Consider the following 26,563-nt stretch of genomic DNA (forward strand, 5'->3'; position numbering starts at 1 on the left):
CATTTGCTTTCTTCCATTCCTCTGGCACAGTCCCACTGTTCATTGAAATGTTAAATACTGCCCACAGAGAAGGTGCTAATGCTTCTGCACAACGATGGAGAATTCTGGCCGGCATGGTATGTGCGCTGTTCACAGCATGAGATCTAGTTCTTTGAAGACTTGTTGCAACCTTGTTAGCAGTGAAGTACAACCTAGTTAGCGGCAGAAAGGGAGGGGTTGTCCTTGTGGTGAACATGTCTTCATCCTTGTCAGCAGTGGTGAAGTTATTTTTAAATTTATTGTTAAATGTGTCTGCTATTTCTTGGGGAGAGGAAACTGATAGTCCGTTGTACTTGAAGACGGATGGAGCACTGTTGCTGCTTTTGTTTCTGATGAAAGCCCATAGCTCTTTACTATTGGAATTAAGGCTGTGGATATATGAACTGTAGGCATCATGGATTAATGATTTGAGTTTGTTTCTAGCCAGTCTGTACTTCTCCCACCTACTGTCACTTGGGTTTTCCTTCCATTTCCCGTATAAACAATTTCTCTTTCGAATACCCAACGTTATCTCTCTAATGATGCATGGCATTTTTTGCTTATTAGAGATGGAAACTTTCGGCACAACTTGATTGACATATTCAAAAAATACTTTTTTCCAGTTTTCCCAGATCTCATTGATATTTATATTGCCAGTGAAGGACGCGAGGGGAATAGGAAGACTTTATGATAGGAGAGAGGAAAGATCGTTCCAGTTGGTGCAGGAAAAATTATATTTTGTTCTGGAGTGGAGTTTCGGGGAGGGTTTTCTGTAGGTCGAAGTTGTAATTATAGCTTGGTGATCACAAAATCCAGGTATTACGTCCAGGGACTGGATGGATGATGGAGAGTTAGTAAGGAACGGTAAATTTGAGTAATACGAGTCGCTTCGAACACTAAATGATGCAGAAAAATGCTGTAGAAGGTGGAGAGAAAACTATTAGAAAGCGGATTTTATGGTACTGGGGCGGCATTTCTAGACCAAGTAATTTTAAGATTGAAGTCACTGGCAATATAAATTGCATCATAATTATTCTGTACTTGTTGCACACAATCCAGAGAGGAGAGCAATTGCACTGGAAAAACTGTGCAACCTTTGCAATGTTAGCAACATGACAGTGTCTGCATTTTCTTTACTCCATGCTGTGCAGTCATCAGAATTTCTCATCTGTTTATATATACTTCCTAAAGAGCTTGGGATAATATTGCCGCTTGCTTGGCTGCTCCGAGTCAACATTGATCTGTTCAAAGCAATGCAACTGGTGGATACAGTGTGTGACAGGTTGAAAGAAGCTAGTCAAAATAGTTCCTTCCACTTTCACAGTGTTTTAAGTCTGCAGAAGAACATACTGAGAAGTTTGACACAGAGATTAAAGCAGTGAGAGGAACTGTTCTGCAGAAAGAATTGACCAAATACCCTGGTTGAGTCATGAAGAATATTTTAGAGTCACCATCTCGATTCCTTTTCTAAATTTTCAGAGTAATGAACTGGCAAACAGGTTCCCCGAAACACACTTTCAGGCTGTTAGTCATCTTGTTGTTGTTGTTTGAGTCATCAGTCCATAGACTGGTTTGATGCAGCTTTCCATGCCATCCTATCCTGTGCTAACCTTTTCATTTCTACGTAACTATTGCATCCTACGTCTGCTCTAATCTGCCTGTCATATTCATACCTTGGTCTACCCCTACCGTTCTTACCACCTACACTTCCTTCAAAAACCAACTGAACAAGTCCTGGGTGTCTTAAAATGTGCCCTATCATTCTATCTCTTCTTCTCGTCAAATTTAGCCAAATCGATCTCCTCTCACCAATTCGATTCAGTATCTCCTCATTCGTGATTCCATCTATCCATCTCACCTTCAACATTCAACATTCAACCACATTTCAAAAGCTTCTATTCTCTTTCTTTCTGAGCTAGTTATCGTCCATGTTTCACTTCCATACAATGCCACGCTCCACACGCAAGTCTTCAAAAACATCTTTCTAATTCCGATATCAATGTTTGAAGTGAGCAAATTTCTTTTCTTAAGAAAGCTCTTCCTTGCTTGTGCTAGTCTGCATTTTACGTCCTCCTTACTTCTGCCATCGTTAGTTATTTTACTACCCAAGTAACAATATTCATCTACTTCCTTTAAGACTTCATTTCCTAATCTAATATTTCCTGCATCACCTGTCTTCATTCGACTGCACTCCATTACTTTTGTTTTGGACTTATTTATTTTCATCTTGTACTCCTTACCCAAGACTTCATCCATACCATTCAGCAACTTCGAGATCTTCTGCAGTCTCAGATAAAATAACAATATCATCGGCAAATCTCAAGGTTTTGATTTCCTCTCCTTGGACTGTGATTCCGTTTCCAAATTTCTCTTTGATTTCCTTTACTGCCTGTTCTATGTAAACACTGAAAAGGAGAGGGGACAAACTGCAGCCTTGCCTCACTCCTTTCTGGATTGCTGCTTCTTTTTCAAAGCCCTCGATTCTTATCACTGCAGATTTTTGTACAGATTGTAGATAATTCTTTGTTCTCAGTATTTGATCCCTATCATCTTCAGAATCATAAATAGCTTGGTCCAATCAACATTATCGAATGCCTTTTCTAGATCTACGAATGCCATGTACGTGGGCTTGTCCTTCTTGATTCGATCCTCTAAGATCAGACTAAAGTCAGGATTGCTTCACGTGTTCCTACATTTCTTCTGAAGCCAAATTGATCTTCTCCCAACTCAGCTTCAACTTGTTTTTCCATTCTTCTGTAAATATACGTGTTAAAATTTTGCAGGCATGAGATACTAAACTAATGGTGTGGTAGTTTTCACACCTGTCAGCACCGGCTTTCTTGGGAATAGGTATAACAACATTCTTCCGAAAATCGGATGGGACTTCTCCTGTCTCATACATCTTGCACACTAAATGAAATAACCTTGCCATGCTGGTTTCTCATAAGGCAGTCAGTAATTCAGAGGGAATGTCATCAATTCCTATTGAGGTCACTCACAGTTCTGTCGAACTCTGACCTCAAAATTGGGTCTCCCATTTCATCAGAATCAACAGCCTCTTCATGTTCCAGAACCAAATTATCTACATCTTTGCCTTCATACAACTGTTGGATATGCTCCTGCCATCTTTCTGCCTTGTCTTTTTTCCCTAGAAGTGGCTTTCCATCTGAGCTCTTAATATTCATACACCCAGATTTCCTTTCTCCAAAGGTTTCCTTGATTTTCCTGTATGCAGCATCTACCTTTCCCAGGACCATACAGACTTCGACATCCTTGCACTTCTCCTTCAGCCATTCTTCCTTAGCTACCTTGCACTTTCTGTATTTCTGCTCTTGAAACAAATTTGAGTTTTGAGCTACCACTCAAAAATTGTAAAACTAAGGGCTTGAAGCCGAAATGTGTTAAGGATTTAAAATCTTGGATTTTTTTATCTTTCTTTTCTGAATCTTGTTTTTAATTTGCTATGTAATTGTTATCTCATGAAGTGAGGATTTGTTAACTTGTTGCTGTTCAAAGAATATAACCTTCCATTTCTGTTTAAATTCTTTCTTGACAAAGTAGTTAGACCCATTCACCCTAGCACCTTCTTTCACCTCTGCTGATCCACCATCCACGGTAACAGTTATAATTAAATGGGTTGCTTGAATTTTTTGGAAAAAATGTGGTTCAGTTTCTTTTTTATTTCTATTCTTAATTCATCTTGTTTATCTATTGCCATTTTTTTAATGGTTAGTTCAGATTCTGTGATCAAGGTAGTGGCTGTGTTAAGTGCATTAAGGTTAGGCCAATTATGTTTAGGGCCTTTAACTAAACTTGAATTTTCAGTTTCATTTAAAGGTACTTTTGATGAATTATTGATTGGTGGATGAAAGTGCTCAGTTAGGTTTTTGGTTATACTGACTGTTTTATAAACCAGCTGTTGTATGTTTTTTTTGTGAATTTAATTTTCTTTCTAAGATTTGCTGTTTATTCGCTAGTTCATTAAGTAATTTATTATCAATTTGGGATTGGAAAAGATTCCAGTGAGCACCTGATAACAACTTAGTGGCTTCAAGGTAAGTCTCATATAATCTCTGATTTAAGAAGAACTTCTTTTTATATAAGAATTTAATTTCTTCTCTTAGTCAAATTTTATTAGTTTTGATGTGGGTTTTAATGGTTTGAGGTGAATAACGATATTTTTTTAATAGTGCCTTTGAGAAAATTAGGTGTTGAGTTCAACGAGAAACATTGTTTAAGGAAATCAATGTCTTTTCCTAACTTGGCAATCTTGATTTTTAAGTTTAAGTAAAGAAAAGCTTTACGTTTTGCCTGGTAGACTGTATCATTCAGTGATATGAATTTCATTTTGTGGTCCATATTGAACTGTGATTACAATTAAATTAAAAATTAAGTGTAAAATATTTCCACCTTTTCAATATAAAATCAAGTAATGTGGGTTACATTATGGAAGAAACATTTATTGGAACTAGTTTTAACCTATTTTTTAAGGTCATCATCAGCCAAATCGCGAGTTGCACAATGTACCTGATAGTTCATAGAAATTGTAAAAGGTTGTGAAAACACAGTGGTTTGACACTATAAATGTGAAAAAGTCAAAATTGTTGTAAACGTTTTGGATAATGCATAAAATGTACAAATTAATGCACTTAGCTGTTGAAGGAAGAATTCAAGAATAATAATTTGGGCACTGAAGATTCTTGAGGTGTGTAATTATCACTCCTTATTAAGTTCTGATAGTTGCACTGCAAAGTGTTGGAGACTCACCTTGAAGCCACTAAGTTGTTATCAGGTGCTCAATGGAATATTTCCCAATCCCAAATTGATAATAAACTGTTTAACGAACTAGCCAAAAAACAGCAAATCTTAGAAAGAAAATTAAATTCACAAAAAAACTAACTCTTACAACAGCCAGTCTAAAACAACCAGTATAACAAAAAACGTAACTGCACTTCCTCCCACCAGTCATTAATTCATCTAGCGAACGAGAACAAGTGTTAACAAGAGGCACCCAGCACATGCTGCCAACTACCGCAGAAACGGCAGATGATCTGAATGTCGAGGTACATCGAACACAAGAATGCAAAATTACTGAAAAAATCAACAATCAAACGAGAGCAATGATAGAAGACATCACACACAATATCAAAAATATGATTAAAGAAGAAATGGCAGCTACAAAGCAGCAGAACCCTGTACCACCGGAATTTGTAAGAATAAATAAGAACGACATCATACAAGACAGAATCAACCGTCTCACGGAGGAGAGTAGTGGAAGGGGAAATCACTCCACCTGGGAGCAAGAACAACAGCTGTATGCAGAAGTATTGCATCAACACTAAGAACATAATCAGACAGCAAATGAAAAAGAGGAAAAATGGACAAGACAAACCTACAAAAGGCACAGACGCCCGGAAAGACAGCAACAAACCATGAAAGGTACAGGAGACAACGAAAGATGCCGTAAAAAGATTCTGAGCCAAAGGGAATCACAGAGAACGTTACTTGCGAAGAGATAGAAACAAGATACAGCACCAAAGCTTTCAAGGTACAGTAGGAATACCTTTCAACTTCCTTGAAAGTGCAAACAAGAGGGAATTCTGCCAAAAAGGAGTAACAGTTAAACGCTACCGTTTTATTTGGTCTTTTCGAAGGGACACAGGGACATCACTTGAATAAAACAACTCAGAAGCTCTCGGAAATTACAAGACTTGGAGAAATCGATGGGAGAAGAAGCATGAAAATAATGTTATGGGACGTAGAAGGATTAAAGAGTGCAGCATGCATACCTCCACCAGACTTTCTTGAAAGATATGACGCAGCTATATTCACGGAAACCCTTCTCACAGACCAATGGCAGCACCCGGAATACTATAGCATACACCTGCTAGCGAAACAAGGAGAAAGAGGAAGACCCCCAAGGAGGAATAACAGCCCTTCTTAAACTGTGGATAACACCAATTGTATCAACATCAGAGCAGAACCACTCCATTCTAAGAGAGTCAAAATACATCACAATATTAGCAACCTACTTTCAGCCAAATGCAATGGCTATAGATATAATAGACGAATTGGGCCAACAAATAACACACAGCAAGAAAGACATCTCTCTAGTTATTGCAGGGGATTTCAATTGTCGGTTGGACATACCAAATCACAAAACAAAATTAGTAATAGATTCACTGCAAGAAGAAGGTTTCTACCTGCTAAACGACACCAATGTCCCTACATATATTTGCTGCAACGGCAAAAGTACTATAGATATCGCCCTCATAAGAGGAGAAATAAAAGGGGATATCAATCCACTTTGGAGCGCGTACCACACACCAATAAGAAAACAAATTCCAATGAGCATCGACATACAAAGTGAATGGAAGGCAAAGAAAAAACAAGAAAGGAGACCAGTCTCATGGAGATTGGATGTTAGAAAAGTGGAAGAATCCCAAGAACAGATGGAACAAATCAAAACACTAATTGACAACTCAAATGTAGAGGAAGCAGTGCATGAACTGGAGAAACACTTAACACAAGCTGCCAGCCCCAGGAAAGTGCAAAGAGCAAAAGCATGGTTCTATCAAGAGTGCTTCCTATTAAGGAAAGAGGTTCTTCAAGCTCTACACCGACTAAAATCGGACATCGAGAATCATACACTCCTTCAGACATACACCAAGAAAAGAAGAAGCTACAAAACACTAATACGGGAGAAGAAAATGGCATACAGGGAAGAAGGAAGAAGAATAGCTGAGGAAGCCAGGAGAGACCCATTCATAGCAATCCGCCCTCGAAAGAAGGCACAGACCCACTACATCAACATGGAGGAATGGACGAGACATTTCAAAGACATCCTCAACAAAGAAAGAAGAGAAGGAACACCGGAAACCAACCAAGTGCATACAATGTATGAGACAGCAGCATGGTTCCCACTTACAACAACTGAGGTTCAAAACATTACTGAATCCACAAAAAAAAAAAAAAAAAAGCTGCAGGACCGGATATGCTATACAATGAATACCTAAAGACACGGCTCATCTACTAGCACCAATTTGGACGAAACTATAATAAATGCATAGAAACAGCCAAAATCCCAGATCAATGGAGACAATCAATAGTAAAGGTAATTTTCAAAGGGAAAGGAGACCCGAAGGACACTAATAAGTAAGAGGAATAGCCCTGGAAAACAATCCTTTTAAGGTATTCACAAAACTAATCACAGAAAGAATAAGGGACACAGTAGAAGAGCACCTCTCAGAATCTCAATTCGGGTTTAGGAGAGGAAGATTCACTGTCGCAGCAGTGGAACTACTGCTAAATAACATATGGGAAGCCATCGAAAGGAAGGAAAAATATTATACAATCTTTATAGACTTCACAAAAGCTTTTGATCTCCTGGACCAAGCATTAGTACAAAGGAAACTTGAGGAAGCTCTGGGAAGAGACAGCGTCTGGACAAGAATCATAAACTCCAAAAATGAATGGAACAAGATAAGGATCTCTGAAAGCCTAGACCTTTCAGAACCAATAAATCAAATAAATGGTGTACTCTAAGGGGACCCACTAAGCCTTCTGCTGTTCACCCTGGCAGCAAAGGATATTATGGAAATTGCACAATGTGAAGATACAGCAGCTTACGCTTATGCGGATGATATTGTGATTGGCTCAAAAAGCTTAAAGAAACTGCAGAACACTATAGACGAAGTGGGAAAATGGTGCATTGAACACAAGTTCGTAATTAACACTGAGAAGACGGAAATGATGGGTGTTCAGATCAGGAGGGCAAATACCAAAATGGACAAGAATTACCTTAGAAGGGAAAATAATATCTATCACCAAAGAATATAAATATCTAGGGATAACACTCCAGCCGTCTGCAAAATGCTTCACTAAGCACACAATAGAGAAAGCGACACAAGCAATTAGAGCAATAAACGAAATAAGCTTCATCAAACACTAAATCCTGACACAGCAATGGCGCTCTTCAAATTGAAAATCGTTCCCATACTTACATATGGGACTGAAATTATATGGACACATCTGAATGAAAAGAACTTAGCAACACTGGAAAGAGTTAAAGCAACATACATCAAAAGAGCAATCGAAGTGGCAAAAACAGCAAGATCCAGATTAGTCTACCTTCCCGCGCGGGAAATTTTCCTCATAGAGGATTTAAGGACAATGTACCCCCTACCTAACACAACGGCATCGGAGAACCTACCAAGAACACTAATAAGGAAAAGAGAAGAAGTACCCACGGAATTCTATGGAACTGGGGCCATGATCGATCGTACACGGACAGCAGCAAATTTTGAGACGAGGCACGTGTTTACAAGACTTGCAGTATATGGATTCCACCATGTCATTTGCAAAAACTCAACATACCACGAACCGTCAAACTCATGCAAGTGTACATTATGTGGACAGTTATGTGAACGATATCACTTAGAATTCTGCAACAAGAGGACTAGATCAATCAGAGACTATGCGACCTGTTATAACACCTTTCACTAATGTATGGCTATTTTGCTGCAATAAATGTTTATAACTTAATTCATCAAAAGTACATTTAAATGAAAATTAAAATCAATTTTAGCTCAAGGCCCTAAAATAATTCGCTTAACCTTAATGCACTTAACACAGCCACTACCTTGATCACAGAATCTGAAGTAGCCATTAAAAAAATTGGCAATAGATAAACAAGATTTTCTTTCCAAAAAATTCAAACCACCCATTTAATTATAACAATAACAAAGATTTATCCGCTGAACAAAAAAATTATACGCACTTGAAAAGAAAATCAGTGACGATTTTATCGTCACCAAAGCCGACAAAGGTAATACCACAGTCATAATGGACAAAATAGAATACATTAGTAAAGCAAAGAATTTCTTTTCAAATAGTTCATTTTCTACAGTCAAAAAGGATCCCACCCAGAGAATTCCTTAATTAAGGCCACGGCCACTTCCTTCCCATTCCTAGGCCTTTCTTGTCCCATCGTCGCCATAAGACCTATCTGTGTCGGTGCGACGTAAAGCAAATAGCAAAAAATAACAATTTCTTCACTTTTGATACCATCATCTATCACCAAGAAGATCTAGCAATGGGCTCGCCTGCCTCAGGTATCCTAGCTGAACTATACCTAAGATTTCCTAGAACATAATAAGATTGAGAACAACCAAAACTTTAACAATATTCTCTTTTGGGCTAGATATGTAGACGATATCTTAGTTATTTTAGATGAAAAAACCGTCAACATTTCTACCACTCTTCTCAATCTTAACAACATTGATCCAGATATTAAATTCACACTAGAATCCGAACAAGACCAAAAATGAACTATTTAGATCTAACTATCACCAGACACCCAACTTTTTAAAATTACAAAATCTTCAGAAAACCCACTTAAACTGCTTCCACAATCCGTCATGATTCAACACATCCACAGACTCACAAACGAGCAACTTAAAACAGCTTAGTTCACAGAGCCTTCACTGTACCCATGTCTAAAAAAAGATCTAAAAAACGAATTGAACAAAAACCAATGGTTACAATAATTTTTTCATTGAAATAATTATTAACAAATACAGACGTCGCCCCTCAATCACTTAAAAAAAAATCAAAATCAATAACATTTTTAAGAAATACTATGTAAAAATAGGCCTTTAAAACAAATAATAAAAATGCAGATATCTTATACAACTCCACCTCTGTTAACAGAATTAATAGTTTCTCAAAAAAGGAGTTTATAGAATCAAGTGTAATAATCGCAATTTTTCATATATTGGACAAACTGGAAAGAGTTTCATCAGAAGATATTCAGAACATACTAATGCCCTAAAATACAACACATTCTCAGCAGTAGGTCAATACATGCAAGACTACAACCATAATTTTACCAAAATATAGCAAGATATGGAAATCCTGAACTTAAAACAACATTAAATAAAGACCCCCTACTCGATATAACAGAAAACTGTTTCATACCTTTAGATCAATATTTCAACTTAAACTATAACCTAAATGACATTTCTGAGAAAACCAACATTCTATTTGACCTCCTAATTATTATTTAAATTTTTTAAAATTTAACTAATCTAAAATCAATTTCCCAATCTGTTCATAGCACCTTTAGTCAGTGTTTACTCTGATTCCCTCATCCCTAAGTCCCACCTTAATTAGCCCCTCCTCTCTCGTTTTTTCACCTCCCTTCCACAATTATCTCCAAACTATCCTACCCATTTTATCTTTCCTTACCTTCCTTATTCTTGCTTCCTTTCACATAAATTATACAATACGTCCAACACTAAGCATCGCAAATTGATTAACATATTACATGTTTTATTACCTTTTCTATTTGTTTTCTTCCCCCATTTTCCATTCCCTTTAAATTAACCCCTCCTTTCCTTTCCCCTTCCATTCCCCATTTCTCTACAAAATTTCCCCTTCCTTTCTTTTTTTTCCCTTTATCTTGCTTCCCGTCATATTAGCTATCTAATACGTCCAACACTTAGCATTGCCAGGTGAGTTACATATTACATATTTTCTTTATAAAAATGTTTCTATTCTTCCTCTTTTTCCATTACCATTTTACTAATTTGGCTTTCATTACTATTTACAACTTTCTTCATTTCATTTATTTCCACATATAACTGCAAATCTTCTCTACCATTTAAACTTTTTTTTTAAACCTTTAAATGCTACTTACACTTTCAGTTTTTTAAGGACTTTAATCTCTTTGAATGGCTTCTATTTACCATCTTCTTACATTGTTCACCAAGTGTGCATTGATTGTTTTCTCAGCACTACGACTACCGTTGATGACTTGCAGCTTTTAGAACTCCGTATCGTGTGATACGTAATTCTCAAGAATCTTCGTTATCCTTCAACAACAACTATATGCATTTTTAAACATAATCTGAAACTCTGGTCAACAATGAGACCTTGCCTGCAATACGTCCAACATTTCACAGCACAACTATCAGAACTTCATATACAAACCTCAAGAATCTTTAATGCCCAAATTCTTCTTCTTGAATTCTTCCTTCATCAGCTAAGTGCATTAATTTATGCATTTTATGCATTATCCAAAACTTTTACAACAATTTTGACTTTTTCACACTTATAGTGTCAAACCACTGTGTTTTCACTACTTTTTACAATTTCTGTGAACTATCAAATACATTACTTGATTTTGTATTGAAAAGATGGAAATATTTTACTCTTAATTTTTAACTGAATTGCATTCGAAAGTGACTTCGGAGTTGATCAGAATCAATTAGTAATACCCGTTAACTGGTATTAAGAACATGTTTTCATAACAAATACATGAATAACATAGTGGTTAGTAGTTGTTAACTCATTAGAAATAAAGGGTAAGTAAACGATCCCTTAATTTTAATACTCAACACTGAAATTAAGTACGAATGCGATACACCTCAAGATATGGCAGAGCACATTACTGATTTCAGAGTTTAGTTTAATTTTCTCGCGCATGATTAAATTTCGGAGAAGCTATTGTCATGTAAACTTATAGCGAGAACGTTATCATTTCTCTACTGGTGCCTAGAATATGTTATCATGATACATATAGCAGGATTAGGTTAGGTTAGGTGATGCTGTTTGAATAAAAAAACTGAAACATTTGCCACAAAATGCGATCGGTCATCTTCGGTACCGTATCATTTTCTCTATATGTACACTCGTGAGCTCTCTCCTCGACATTCGAAGGCGATGTCGGAGTCGATTAGTTATGCCCGTCAACTGCTGTTCTCTAAAAGAAAATTCAAAATTAAAGAGGGTAACACATTTTTGTAAAAAAATGTGTAAACAACATGGCCGATAGCAGTCGTTAACTCGTTAGAAATCAAGGCTGAAGTAAACGATCCCTTAATTTTTAATGTTATATAATGAAATTAAGTAAGAATGTGATACACCTCAAGATATGGCAGAGAATATCCAGGATTCAGAGGATAGTTTATATTTTTTGCATCTAGTTAAATTTCAGAAAGGCTGTTCCCATGTAATTTTGTAGCGAGAATCATTTCTCTGCGTGTGCTTGAAATACGTTTTCATGGTACATATATGGTTAGATAGGTGACGCTTTTTGAAGAAGAAACCCGGAACGTTTGCCACAAAGGCCTATGAAGTGATACTATAATTTTTTTAGAATGAAACTAAACACTTTCATGTAGTACCAGATTCAGAAAAATAAGAAACGAGCAATTCGTAGTGTGGATATCATCCGCAAAAATGTAAGTTTTGAACAAACTTACTGCCGTTTCATACCGATTTTAATATGTATGGGGTTTTCCGCAAATTTTACAAAAATTGGATATAACGACAATCTGTTATAGCGAGTAAATGTTTCGCTGTTATGAATTCTCGCTATAACAGACTTCTACTGTATATCTCATTCCCATTCCTTGGAAACATGCACACTAACATCAAAGAACATAAGCAACCTTCAAATTTGTGAGATGAACTTTCTTGCCCTCCAAATGACACGACTTGATCATGAAAAGAACAAAGAGATCCGAACAAACCAAGGATTCACTGAATCTATGGAGGAAAGAGTAAAGTCATCCAGACAAACTGTTTGGTCATGTTAAAAGAATGAACAGCACAAGAATACGATGTGCTTACATGGAAAGAAGACTAACATACAGAGGATAGGTTGGAAGACCAAGAAAAAGATGGATAGACCAACTGAGGGAAGACGTGGAAACCAGAGAACGGAATTGGGTATTTGTCATAAATAAAAAAGTTTCTGGACATACAGCATTGGAGAGTGCTTGTTTACAACCATGCTACCAGGCATGCTGGAAGAGTTCGATGATGATGATGAAGAATTCTGAACCGTTTTGAAGCCGAAGTGAATTCAAAACTCTCCTTGCAGGCTTCAATTATGATCTTTATTAAATTTACATTTTTTGGATTACAATACATCAATATATATCTAGCATGAATTACTCATTCAAGAAACTCAAGTCATTTATGTTTGGTTCTTGCATCCTTCCCCACGATTCCGGGCAGCAATGTCCTGCCATCTTTTCATTAGAAGGACGTCGCCAGTGTTGACTTGCTGCATTGTTCAAGAAAACTTACGGCAACCTAAAATAACAACATGTGTATGTACTATACTTATTGTGTTACTTTAAAGGAAAAGAATTAATGTAGAGTAGCCTATACAGTAGGCTACAGATAGTACAATGGCCACTTTTAATTTTCACAATGAACAAAGCAAGACATTAAATATTGTAGTAGGCTATTGAAAGACATAACAAACTCGTAACTTAGGCTTACCTCTTGTGCATGAAAGCCATCGTCAGCTGTCACTCTGTCGTTCACGTCGTCTACTTCGATCAAGTCAGTATTTTTCTGCAATACTGTTCCTACAAATTTTTGGTCAGCGATTTCTTCAGAATTGTCCACAAAAACCCATTCATCCACCTCGCACACCTCCATGTCTTCACATCCAGAAATTCCGTTTACCATTTTTGCCAAGTTATTTAAACTTTCTGAGTCAGCTCCTTCAAGCCCCTCATAAAGTCTTCTCCAGCACTTTTGAAGAGTTTCTGTTTTTACATTACCCCACACCTGTGCACACTGATAAATTACATGTTTCATTTTACTGACTACAGCACTTCATTCATGTGTTTGTTTTGCGAGTCACTATCTTGCAGGATGGTTCTCAACAACAGCCCACGGTCTCTAATATGCCCTGATTCAGTGGCTGAATTAGACTGGTTACTTTTGGAGGAAAGAAACACACAACATTGCCACTTTTTAACTTGCAAGGATGCATACGTGCATTGTCAATAAACAAGATTGGTCTTTAGGCAGACCTTTTTCCGTTAAATACTTTTCAACTTTTGGTAGAAAATGATCACTAAACCACTTGGCAAAGAATCCAGATGATGATGATGATGATGATGCTTGTTGTTTAAAGGGGCCTAACTTCGAGGTCATCGGCCCCTAATGGTACGAAATGAAAAAACAAAAAATTCATCCACTGACTAAAGTAAAATAAAAAATGTCATGAAGAATGAATGGATGGACATGAACCCTACAAAAAAACAAAAACAAACAAACAAACAAACAAAAACAGTGGATCACACTCAAAAAGAAGGTAGTTAATTAGAGTATTACTGACCAAGGGACCATTTATAAAGCACAATGATGCTTGATGTCTGAAGGGGTGCTAAATTCACGTCTAAGGCCCCACAGAATGGTACATGTCGCAAGTAAAGTAGAACCATGGTATTTGTCATTTTGGGGTACTGATAAAAAGTAGCGAAGACTCACGGTGGTCCACACCAGATGGTACTACTCACAAGTATTGCAATTCGTATAGGGAACGCAGACCTATGGTGTTTCTCACACAATGGTGCCACTCATAGCCAACGCAAACCGGTAAGGTTCCTCACCTAGGTGTAGTAGTTACGGACGCCGGTATTCCCGTAGTGTTCCTAACATAGTGGGTACCAATCACAGGCAACGCTGACCCACGGTGCCGCTCATATAGCGGTACAACTCACAGGCTACGCCCAGACCCGCGGTGTTGCTCACATGGGTACAACGCACGGGTACTGGAATCCACCAGGCCAGGCTTTTTACTGCAACTAATCACAAACCTATTTCGTACCAATTTAGTGATACTACTCGCAAGTACAGGCAACCCATGGTGTTCCCCGCATGATGGTATGAATCAATAGTAGTTTCATGGTTCTAATTCAATCATCCCTTGGTCGCCCCTTGTAGTCGCTTCTTATGACAGGCAGGGGATACCGCGGGTGTATTCTACATGTGCGTCCCCCACCCACAGGGGGTAGTGTGTTTGGTCTGCGAGAGGTATTTTATTTCCCTCAAGTCCGCCGGCAAGCCGGTTAGGACCCCCCTATCCGCCACCTGGGACGCGCCACGTGGGAGTATCACCTTTCCCTCTGCTACGCCTGCGTAACAGGTTCGTGGAATCCAGATGACATCCATGCACTTTTATTGGGCTCTGTAAGGACCTGGTAGGACATCTGGGGAAAAATCCTTTCTTTGACTTCCTGATACACATTGGGGACAGTCTATGTGTGCCAGAAGCACCTGATGTCAAAAGAACAGTTATCCATTCTTTTTTCATTTTGCGGCCTGGGGCTAACGTTTGTTTTGAGGCAGCTAAAGATTTTTTTAGGGAACATTTTAAAATCAATACTCGCTTTATTGGCATCGTAAATTTTATCCATATTGTAGCCTTAGGTGTAACCTTCAAACTCTGTTTTGAAAACATCAACCGCGCCAGGGTCTGCAGATTACTTTCCTTCACCTGTCTAACAACCCAGAACTTGTGCAAAAATCTTACCTTTTTCTTACCTGTCAATGGCATACCTTTTTCTCATTGTTGGATGAACCAAAGATGTAAGAGTTTCGCCTATTTTTTCAAAGTCGGATGCTTTCAGTGTTTTTCCATGAGAATTTTTCACAGCCTGCTCTAGAAATTTAGATTTCATCCATTCTGAAACACCAACTCCATAATCTGCTACAATAGTTTTCAATAAACTTCCTTTTTTTAAACTTTTTTGATACCACCTAATTTATCAGCGAAATTAATCACAACACGCTTCAACTTAGTCGCCGGAGCATAAAAATACACATCCACTTCAATGCACTATTGTTTCACAGATCCGCGCTTGTGTGTCGACAGCTAAAGACTGACGCAGGCAACATGGTTGCAGGAGGGGGTGGGAGGGTTGGCAGTGAACGAATATTTTGACTGGGGAGTCTGTGGTTGGGGAATCAACTCAAGGTCATAGCCCAGCACGTGCTTTCCCTTGCAATTACTCCTGTTCAGTAGAGTACGTGTTTTCATTTTTGGAATAGCGATAATAATTTATTTATTATATTTATTTTACATTTTATGGCCTACATTGGACCATTCTAGTCAATTATACAAAGCATTTCTTGATTTCCTATCAGCCCAATATTTTTTCATTCTGCGAGATGCTGCCTTCCTTTGTTCTGTTGAAAATACCCTCCCATTAGACCTTTTATTGATTGATCTTGGTCTGTAGCCTGGTGTGTGTGTATCTTGAAGTATCTTAATTTTTTCTGTTTTGTTTTTAAGATCATCTATTGTTATTTGTAGTTTTTTAATATTCTCCTTAATTTCCGCGATCCATTTAATCTTGGTCTTGCAATTCCATAATTTTTCAATTATTCTTCTGCTAATTCTGGTGTCAGGTGTTCTGATAACATGTCCAAAGAATGAAATACGTTTTATCCTAATCAGGCTCAATACTGGTTCAATTTTCTTATACACTGTTTTATTTGATCCTATTCTAGCATAAGTTATTTCTGGCTGTGTGACTGTTTTATAATGTCTTAATTTTGCTGCTATCGATAAGCTTTTTTAAAAATTGTTTAAACTTTGTTTAATTTATTTATTCCGTTATGCCAAGCTGGTTTCTCATTAAGATTATAAGTTATGATTTCTCCTAAATACCTAAATTTATCAACAATTTTGATTTCTTGCCCATCAATTGTTATTTTATTTACCAGTGGGGGATCTGTAAACATCTCAGTTTTTCAAAGGATATTGTAAGACCTATTTTTTGTGCTATTTCCTGTAGAGATTTAATTTGGTGTCGAGATTCCTGAATATTGTTGGACAATAGAGCAAGGTCATCAGCAAATCCTAAACAGTTTAAAAAATTTTGTTTGGAGCCTCCAACTTATATGTTCTTTGGGTTGACTTTGTATCATTCCCTTATTATAAATACTAATGCATGTCACTTTTTAACTTGCATTGTCAATAAACAAGAGATTAATAATAATAATAATAATAATAATAATAATAATAATAATAATAATAATAATAATAATAATAATAATGCTAAGGAATAGCAATGGTCGTTGGATAGAGGAAGATAAAGAAAAGGTGCTATTAACATCCTGACCCACCTAGAACTGGAAATGGGAAACTGATGATTATGATACAAGTTAATAATTCATGGAATTAGATCAACTTAAGGGTAGAATAACACCCACGATATCCCCTGCCTGTCGTAAGAGGCGACTAAAAGGGGTCCCAGGGGCTCGCAACTTGGGAGCGTGGTTTGGCGACCACGGGGTCCTTAGCTGAGTCCTGGCGTTGCTTAAATTTACTCGTGCCAGACTACTCACTTTCATCTATCCTATCCGACCTCCCTTGGTCAAATCTTGTTCTTTTCAGACCCTGATGGTATTAAAGCACTCGAGGCCTAGGGAGTCTTTCATTTTCACGGCCTTTGTGGTCCTTGTCCTCCTTTGGCCGATACTTTCATTTTTTGAAGTGTTGGATCCCTTCCATTTTTTCTCTCTGATTAGTGTTATATAGAGGATGGTTGCCTAGTGGTACTTCCTCTTAAAACAATAATCACCACCACCACCAACTTAGGGAGTCAGTTACTGATCATGGCCACTTAGTAAGTGGCAGGAAGAGCTCTAATGAGGTAATTCATTTACCGTTACAGGAGTGGAGCTAGTTGGTCAATATCGTTAAATAGTTATCACCACTACATAGAGGAAAACGCTGAATGAATCATTACCTTTTTCCGCTGTGAGTTTAGTCATGTCAAGTGTCTTTGCTAAAACTCTGATAGCTAATGATTTAGCATCTTGAAGAGTAGTTTCACCTTCCTTGTAATCTTGCTTAAGACTAGAAACAGCAGCCTGAAACATAACCAACATTAACCATGTTAAACACAACCTATTTAAAAAATGGGAGGTAAAAGGCAGAAGCAGGTCAATAATTCACCATTTACAACACCACAATTATTAAAAAGCCTATATATGTATTATAACAAGTCCATGAACATAATGCAAGTTATAATGTACAGAAGTAAATTGTTGTTCAGAATGGTAATGGATGAAATTGTGATGGAATAAAAAAAAAAAAAAAATTGGGGACAAGGAACTGAAGGTGATGTTTGGACACTGTGATGTGGGGAGCAAACAGAGAGGAAGTACAATGTCAACTGGAATACTGAACGAGTACACTGGTACTTATGAAATGAAATTAAGACTTGCGGACAAAGAAAGACAATGGTGTTGACTAGAGAAGAAGGAGACGGGAAAGGTACTGTAAATACTGAGGGACAACACCTTCAAATTGTAGAAAGCAACTTGGGAAACAAAATGATGCAGGATTGGACACAAAGATCAATAAAATGATACAACAAGGAAATTCATTTTATCTGAGAGTGAGGAACTTGATCTGGTAGAAGGAAGTACCAAGAAAGTGTAAACAGGTAGTGTATAACATGTCCCATACTAACATATACAGCAAAGATCTGAACACTGACAAAGAGACAGGAGAGTAAAATCCAGGCTATAAAAAATGAAATTTTTAAGAAGTATGCAAGAAAAAACAAGAAAGGACAGAGTAAGAAATGAGGATGTAAGGAAGGAAACTGGAGTAGAAAAGCTTTCTGACAGAATGAAAAGAGATGGAAAGGTTAAGGGGATGCAAGAGTGAAGGATACTAAAGCAGATGATGGAGGCTAAGATTTAAGAAAGGAGAACAAGAGGTAGACTCAGACTAATGTGGTTGGACTTTATTAAGAACGTAAGGAACCTGGGTTGGAACACAATTGAGGAGTAGCAATGGTAGTTGGATAGAGGAAAATGAAAAGGTGCCATTAACAACCTGACCCAGCTAGAGCTGGAAATGGGAAACTGATGATAATGATGAGAGAAGTAAATTAAAATATTACAAAATTGCCAGGGGCTTTAGGCACAGGAAGTCATAAAATTCTATTCTGACAATTTTAAATTTTCATGATGATTCGTCATTTGCTTATAACCACCTTTTTTTTTTAACAATTGGTTTTTATGTCTCACTGACAAAGATGGGATAGGAAAGGGCTAGAAGTGGGAAGGAAGTGGCTGTGGCCTTAATTAAGGTACAGGCCCAGCATTCGCGTGGTGTGAAAATGGGAAACCACAGATAACCATCTTCAGGGCTGCCGACTGTGGGGTTTGAACCTACTATCTCCCGAATAATGGATACTGGCTGCACTTAAGGGACTACAGCTACCGAGCTCAGTTATATAACCACTGTTTTTAAGCAGTACAATTGTGAACAGATTCCTTTGGTGCATGTTGAAAACAGAGTTTCAAAGGCAAAGACACGATTTACAACAAAGTAGTGGATACCTTATAACAATACTGTCTCATTTTGTATTTGAACTGTATACAAATTTAGAGGAATGAAATTGACCATTTCCAAAAGACAGAAATTTATTCTGTGTTATGAGATTGGTGCCTGTTTCCTTGGTACTACACAGACCTCCATTAACAAATTTTTAATTCAATGGCAGCTTCAAGAATTTTTACAGTGGAAGAACTATATATGATAGACGTACTGTATCAGTTTTGTCTACTTAGGCTGGATTTACCAGAGTTATTTAAAGTTAAACTTTTAGAGTTCATTTTTAACTTTGTATGCTGCACTGCTGTCCCTTGCCAGCCAGTTAAGTGGAGTGATGTAGATGTTGATTCCCATAGGTATCAGGTATTATAGTTAAGTGGAGGTTGTTGATAGCTAGAAGTTTTACAGGTACAGTTAACACGACTTGCTGTGCTGCCAAACAGCTTCAAAAAGAATAAGGTGATAATGGCAGGCAAATATTTATATTCTAAGAAAGTGATGATGCTATAGTTTTTACATTCCACTAAACTACGAAAGTATCGAGTGTGGCTTAGTGGTCAAGCCGCTTGACTCCCAATCGGACGAGGGAATATTGGCAATGGTTAAGTCTCCGATCGCGATGAAACTTGGAAAACACATTGAGGTACATGTAAAAAGATGTCAGCATCAATTTAGGGTGCCGACATTCATTAGGGCGTTAACTGAGGGGCCTAAAAGTTGCAACATTTCATGTTTTTGCGCAAACAGTGACGAACACCTGCTGCAATAAATAAACTTGATATTTCCACCTATCAATACAATTTTAATGCTGTTATTCAATTACAACATTAAATTTCACAGGAATAGTTTCAACGCATACTTGCGTCATCTTCAGCTGTTATCGGAAAATAGGCAACCATATATATAAAATTCATGACGCCTTAAAATGTTTGGTATAAAAACCCTTTAAATCTATAATTAAAATCTTGACTCATAAAAACTATTACGACAAGTAAAAGACTTGCAAGTCAGTCGTATAATAAAAATTCATTGGTTAAATGATATCCTTATGCATAAGCAGGTGTGGAGTCCTTAAATTTGTTGTGCGATTGTTAGAATGTTATGTTCCTTTCCACTACAGTGTGTATACTGCAGAACCAACTTAAAAATCGTGAAGGTTTGCCCTATGGATTTGAAATGAAGGTGATGCAGGTAGTCGTTCGACCAGCGGTGCCAGAACCTCTGCATTTGCTACTGTAGTATTTCCCATCTAGTCAGTAGGTTAAGTTTAGTATTACCTAGATCTGGCTGGGGAATGGTAGTGAGAGCTGTGCCAATCAGGTAGTGACCTGGAGTTCAGGGTCATCAGGGTTGCAAGACAAGGAAATAAGGGGCCTGGAGTTTAGGCAGGCTTCTATTCGGCAAGTGAGTGTGGTCAGCTCTTCATAAGTGAGACACATAGTTCCCATGACGCGGCAAAGGTGGTACTTGAAGGACTTCACACCAGCCTCCCATAATCTGCCAAAGTGTGGTGCTCCAGGAGGGATGAAGATCCATATTATTCCTTCTTGTACTGCGAAGTTTCTGACTTCCGTTTGCTGCTGACAGGACCTAATCACTGCACGAAGTTCTCGGTCCGCTCCAACGCAGTTTGTACAATATAACTATTTATAATAGTTTATTTAAATCCGCCTTGATCAATACACTCATTAAATGAAAGAAACATTATTTATTAAACCATACATGTTTCGGGAAATCTCAACCATTCCCTTCATCAGTGGTTAGATCAAAGAATAACATAATATGACACAATCTTTTGTTTTACAATTTGAAGGAGTATTGTGTCCCAATAATATTTCATAAGTTCTCTTTACTCTTTGACATGATGTATTGGGACACAATACTCCTTCAAATTGTAAAACAAAAGATTGTGTCATATTATGTTATTCTTTGATCTAACCACTGATGAAGGGAATGGTTGAGATTTCCCGAAACATGTATGGTTTAATAAATAATGTTTCTTTCATTTAATGAGTGTATTGATCAAGGCGGATTTAAATAAACTATTATAAATAGTTATATTGTACATTCAGACCAGTCAATACGGACCAAACACAATATTAACCTATCATGGTTAAGTTTATTAACAACCAACGCAGTTTGTCGCGTTGTCGCTGTGGATGGACTGACATCGACCACGACGTGAGACAAATCTCTTCAATGCCGCTAGGAAGGCTTGAGTAGACATATTGATTACAACCTCGAGGTGAATTGCCTTAGTGGCTAGGCATACAAATATGGCATTATAACATTTCTGCCTTGATTGTGATCGCTTGGAACCAGTCTTTACGTAGAACGGCCCAGTATAGTCTATCCCACAGTTGTAAAATGGTCTAACTGCTTCTAAACGAGGGCGTGGCAGCTGACGCATTAGCTGTTGAGCAGTGTTTGACTTCAATTTCTGCCAAGTCAAACAACGGTGCAAAATTCATCAGATGACATTTCTGCCATTAACAATCCAATACCACTGTCTAATCGATGATAGTAGAAGCTGTCCGCCGGCATGCAGCATACATCTGTGCTCTTGTTCAACAATCAACTTCGTAAGGTGATGATTTGCAGGCAGTATCGCTTGATGCATTTGTTCATAGGGTATGTCTTCCTCCCACTCTCAGGATATTGGTACTGTCTAACATTGGATTTAGAGTTTTTAATTTGCTCTTGCTCTGAATAGGTTTCTTGGACTGCAACTGATGTATTTCCTTAGAGTACGATGTCAACTGAATTATTCGTATGCAGTGGAGAATTGCGCTGTTGAGCTCTAGAAGGGATAGTGCACCTGTTGCTCTGCACCCATGAGTTGGCTTGCAATTTCTTGCAAATCTTAGACAGTATGCTACAACATGCTGCAGTTTGGTAAGCTTGGAAAAGCGGTTGATAATATTATCCTCAGGAATCGTTGCGATATTACATGTCACCTTGCACCTCTCTTCAGGCAGCACTGGTAGTCTAGTACTTGCAGAGGTAGGCCACATATCATGGTGTTGCTGTAGCCAGCTTGGTCCTTGCCACCATAACTGAGTTCTACCAAGCTCATCAGGACAACATCCCCTTGATATGTCTGCTGGGTTGTCTTGAGATGCCACATGTCTCCATTCACTGTTCTCAGTGCTGTACTGAATCTCTGATACTCTGTTTGCTACAAACATTTTCCATTTTGTAGATGGAGCAGCTATCCATACCAAGATGATGGTCGAGTCTGTCCACAGGACGACTTCAGAGACTGATAGTTTTGGTGCAAGGATAATCTTCTTAACCAACCGTGCAAGAAGAAGGGCTCCACAGAGCTGTAGCCGAGGAAGTGACAGCTTGTTCAAAGGAGCGACGAGTGATTTAGAGCACAGTAGTCTGGCTGAGGTATTACCATGGATATTAGTTGATCGTATGTAGATACAGCTACCGTAAGCCTTCTCAGAGGCGTCACAAAATCCATGGAGCTGAATATCCTTGATGGGGCCATTAACCAGGACGCGACGATCGATTAGAATCTTCTCAATGGAAGGTAACTGATAGTATAGTGTTTCCCAAGCATGTGACATTCCTGGATCCAAGGTTCATCCCACGTCTCCTTTAGCCACAACTGTTGTAGAAATATTTTTCCCAAAATTACCACTGGACTAATGAGTCCCAAAGGATCAAATATGGATGATACTGTTGCGAGAATACTGCGTTTAGAAAATGGTGGAGCGTGGAGACTTGGTTGAACATTATTAACTATCTGAAACTTGTCAGAAGCTGGAGCCCATAACAAACCTAACGTCTTTACATTCTCATCATTGTCAAGCTGTAGGAGCAGTTGAGTCGATACTCTGGAGGAACATTCTCAAGAATAGCTGGATATTACTGCACCATTTTCGCAGTGAAAACCCAATCTTTCTTAACAAATGTATCAAGTCCTGCTGCACGAGGAGAGCTTCATTTACAGTTTGTGATCCAGACATACAGTCATCAACATAAAAGTCATCTAATAGCGTTTCAGATGCTCTAGGAAGTTCAAGAGCGGCTTCCATTGCAATCTGATATAGACATCGTGTCGCAAGGAACGGGGCGCTTGCCATACCATATGTAACGGTCTTGAGCTGATATTCCTGCAAGGGCTGCGATTCGTCGTTTCTCCAGAGAATACGCTGGTAAGTGCAATCTCCTTCATTTACCTGTACCTGTCTGTACATTTTCTCTATGTCAGCAGTGAACGCGATCTTGTGGGTCCGGAACCTGGTGATTATAGAACACAAATCTTGCTGGACTGTTGGCCCAACATAAAGTAAATCGTTCAAGGAAATTCCACTGCTGGTACTAGCAGAACAGTCAAATACAACACATAGCTTTGTGGTAGAACTGGATTCCTTGATAATGGCGTGATGAGGTACATAATATGCAGGAATCGCAGAAGGGAGTGTCAGTTCCATGTGCCCTAACTCTTCATATTCCGTCAAGAATTTCACGTATTCTCGCTTCATATTGGGTTGTTTGTGTAATCTTCACTCTAGATGATAGAATCGCCTGGCTGCCATTTGAAATGACTCACCCAAGGTCTTCTCTGAACGGTAGACGAACAACAAATCTTCCTGTAGAATCCTTCTTGGTATGTTGCACGAAGTGTGCTTCACATTGCTCTTCTTCCTTCGTATGTGGAGTTTGATGCAACTCTTCGATCTCCCAAAACCTTCAAAGCTGCTGTTGGACTTCAACATCTGTCTTAGCAAAACATGACAGTACCGGCCGCCGTGAGACACCTGAAGGACCGGCACTAATTGTGTATCTTCCGGTTAAAATCCATCCCAGTTTGGTTTCTTGAAGAATGGGGTGATTAGCATCTTTGGTGTGCTTGCCTGTCTGCTGAATGTACGGAAGGACCTCAGCTCCTAGAAGGATGTCGATCTTGGAGGGCTTATAAAACTCGGGATCAGCTAAAACAATGTGCTGGGGGATGTTCCATGTAGCAGAATCAATCCTGTGACCCGGTAAGTCATCTGTTATGTTAGGAAGCACAAAACAATTTGCTGAAGTTGTAAAGTCACTAGTGCATGAGCCAAGATCTATTGAAACACTGTACTTGCTTTCTGAAATGGTATCACCTATTCCCTGGACAGGTGTTCTGTTAGGCTCTCTATGCAACCTTAATCGCTGGACACAGGACTCCGACATAAAACATGATTGGGAGCCTGAATCTAGTAGAGCTCTACCTGTCTGCCACTTTCCATTCCGATCCTTAATTCTGATGCGTGCAGTGGATAAAAGGATGTGTCTACTTGGTTCCACCTTTTGTGAATAATAGCTATTGATATGTGACTCTGATTGTGCTGATGTACTCGCTTTCTCGGTGTTGTGTGACAGACCATGTTGTTGAGTAAAGTGCTGAGATGTAGTGTCTGCATGTACTAGAGTATGATGCCATTTACCACAAGTGCGGCAGGTACCAGATTTACAAGCCTGTACCTTGTGATCTCCCCGTAAACAGCTGAAGCACAGATTGCTGCTTCTTACAAAGTCTATGCGCTCATTGACAGACATACGTGCAAAGTTACGACACTTCGTGTGTGAGCTTCATTGCAGTACGTGCACTGCGGAGTGGTCATCACATAACTTCTGGGTTTGAAGCTGCTTACGACTGGATGGGTAATTCATTCTGGTGTTCAAAAGGGTTGGTTTTACAGGCAAAGTAGAACTCACAATCTCAATGGACTTGCATTTTGTTTCCAAGAAGTTGCAGGTATCTCTAAGAGTAGGAAGTGTCTTGGGACTCAAAGTAGTTTCGTACTCTCTACAAATTGACGCTTCCGTTTTTTCAAGAATTAGCTGTGAAACAATCAAATCATCTAAAAGTACATTTAGCTCTAAGGCCTTGAGAGCGTTCAAATTACTCAAAGCTTGATTGAGTAGAGCATGGAGTTCATTTGCTGATGGCTTATTCATGAGTTTGTGAAAAATGTAAAAGAGTTGTGAACCAGCTACAGGGAGTTTCACCAAATTTGATGACCTTGTCTCTTTAAAAAAAAAAAAAAAAAAAAAAAAAAAAAAAAAACCCACCATTCATAAGAATTAAGCCACCAATACGAAGCTTCAAATTCCTTGTAACAGGTATAGCTTATTTTTTGAAAGAAATTTTCGTATGAGTTAAAGCTTTTAGTTATCACATAAGCTGTTTAAATTTTATTTGGCTTGAAGATGGCCACTAAGTGGCTGAAACTAGTCCCAAGACTGATGTAATATAATTTACTTGATATATTGTATTGAAAAGGTGGACCTTCTTGTGAATTTATTTCTTATATTGTGATTGAGAAGCGTAAAGTGAAAGAATATTCGCTCTCCCAAATAGGAACTGTCGAACATAAATCCAACCCCTCGTCAGCAGTTGGGGGACGGCGAACAGTATGAAGTACGGGATAGCCTGTAAGGGCGAAGTACAGTGGGGACCTTGTCTGCCCCAGGACCGCTACGGTACATGTAAAGGTCTTACAGGGACAAATATTTCAGGTTCCCTATGGGAATCAACCTCCTCTGCGAACCATGTGAGCTTGCCGCGGTGGGGAGGCTTGCGTGTCCCAATGATGCAATAGCCGAGCCGCAGGTGCAACTATATCGGATGGGTATCTGTTGAGAGACCAGACTAACGAATGGTTCATCGAAAGGGGGGTAGCAGCCTTTCGGTAGTTGCAAGGGCGGCAGTCTAGATGATTGACTGATACGGCCTTGTAATAATACTCAACATGGCTTAGCTGTGTTGATACTGCTACATGGCTGAAAGCAATGGGAAACTACAGCCGTAACTACCTCCCGAGGACATGCAGCTCTCTCTGTATGAAGGATGTACTGATGATGGCTTCCTCCCGGGAAAACTATTCCGGAGGTAAACTAGTCCCCCATTAGGATCTACGGGTGGGGACTACACGAGAGGGGGCGATCGTCAGGAAGATGGATACTGACATTCTGCGAGTCGGAGCGTGGAATGTTAGAAGTTTGAATCGTTGTGGTAGGTTAGAGAATCTGAAAAGGGAGATGGATAGGCTAAAGTTAGATGTAGTTGGTATAAGTGAAGTACGTTGGCAGGAAGAACAGGATTTTTGGTCAGGCGACTACCGAATTACCAACACGAAACAAACAGGGGAAATGCAGGAGTTGGTTTAATAATGAATAACAAAATAGGGCAGCGGATAAGCTACTATGACCAGCATAGTGAAAGAATTGTCGTCAAGATAGACACCAAACCAATGCCCACCACAATAGTGCAGGTCTATATGCCTACTAGTTCAGCGGATGATGAAGAAATTATGAGGAATTATGAAGAATATATGAGGAGATAGAAGATTTAATACAATATGTCAAAGGTGACGA

General features: G+C 38.6%; 1 protein-coding gene across 1 annotated transcript in view; it reads right to left on the reverse strand.

The window, feature by feature from the left end:
- The window catches only part of Prosalpha3 (proteasome alpha3 subunit), a 93,917-nt gene that overhangs the window by 10,373 nt on the left and 56,981 nt on the right, over nt 1-26,563 (reverse strand). The window contains exon 6 of the mRNA XM_067146573.2: nt 17,586-17,709. Coding sequence (XP_067002674.1) covers nt 17,586-17,709 — 124 coding nt within the window. The remainder of the gene's footprint in view (nt 1-17,585; nt 17,710-26,563) is intronic.

Source organism: Anabrus simplex, chromosome 4, assembly GCF_040414725.1.
Source record: "Anabrus simplex isolate iqAnaSimp1 chromosome 4, ASM4041472v1, whole genome shotgun sequence".
Taxonomy (NCBI): Eukaryota; Metazoa; Arthropoda; class Insecta; order Orthoptera; family Tettigoniidae; genus Anabrus; species Anabrus simplex.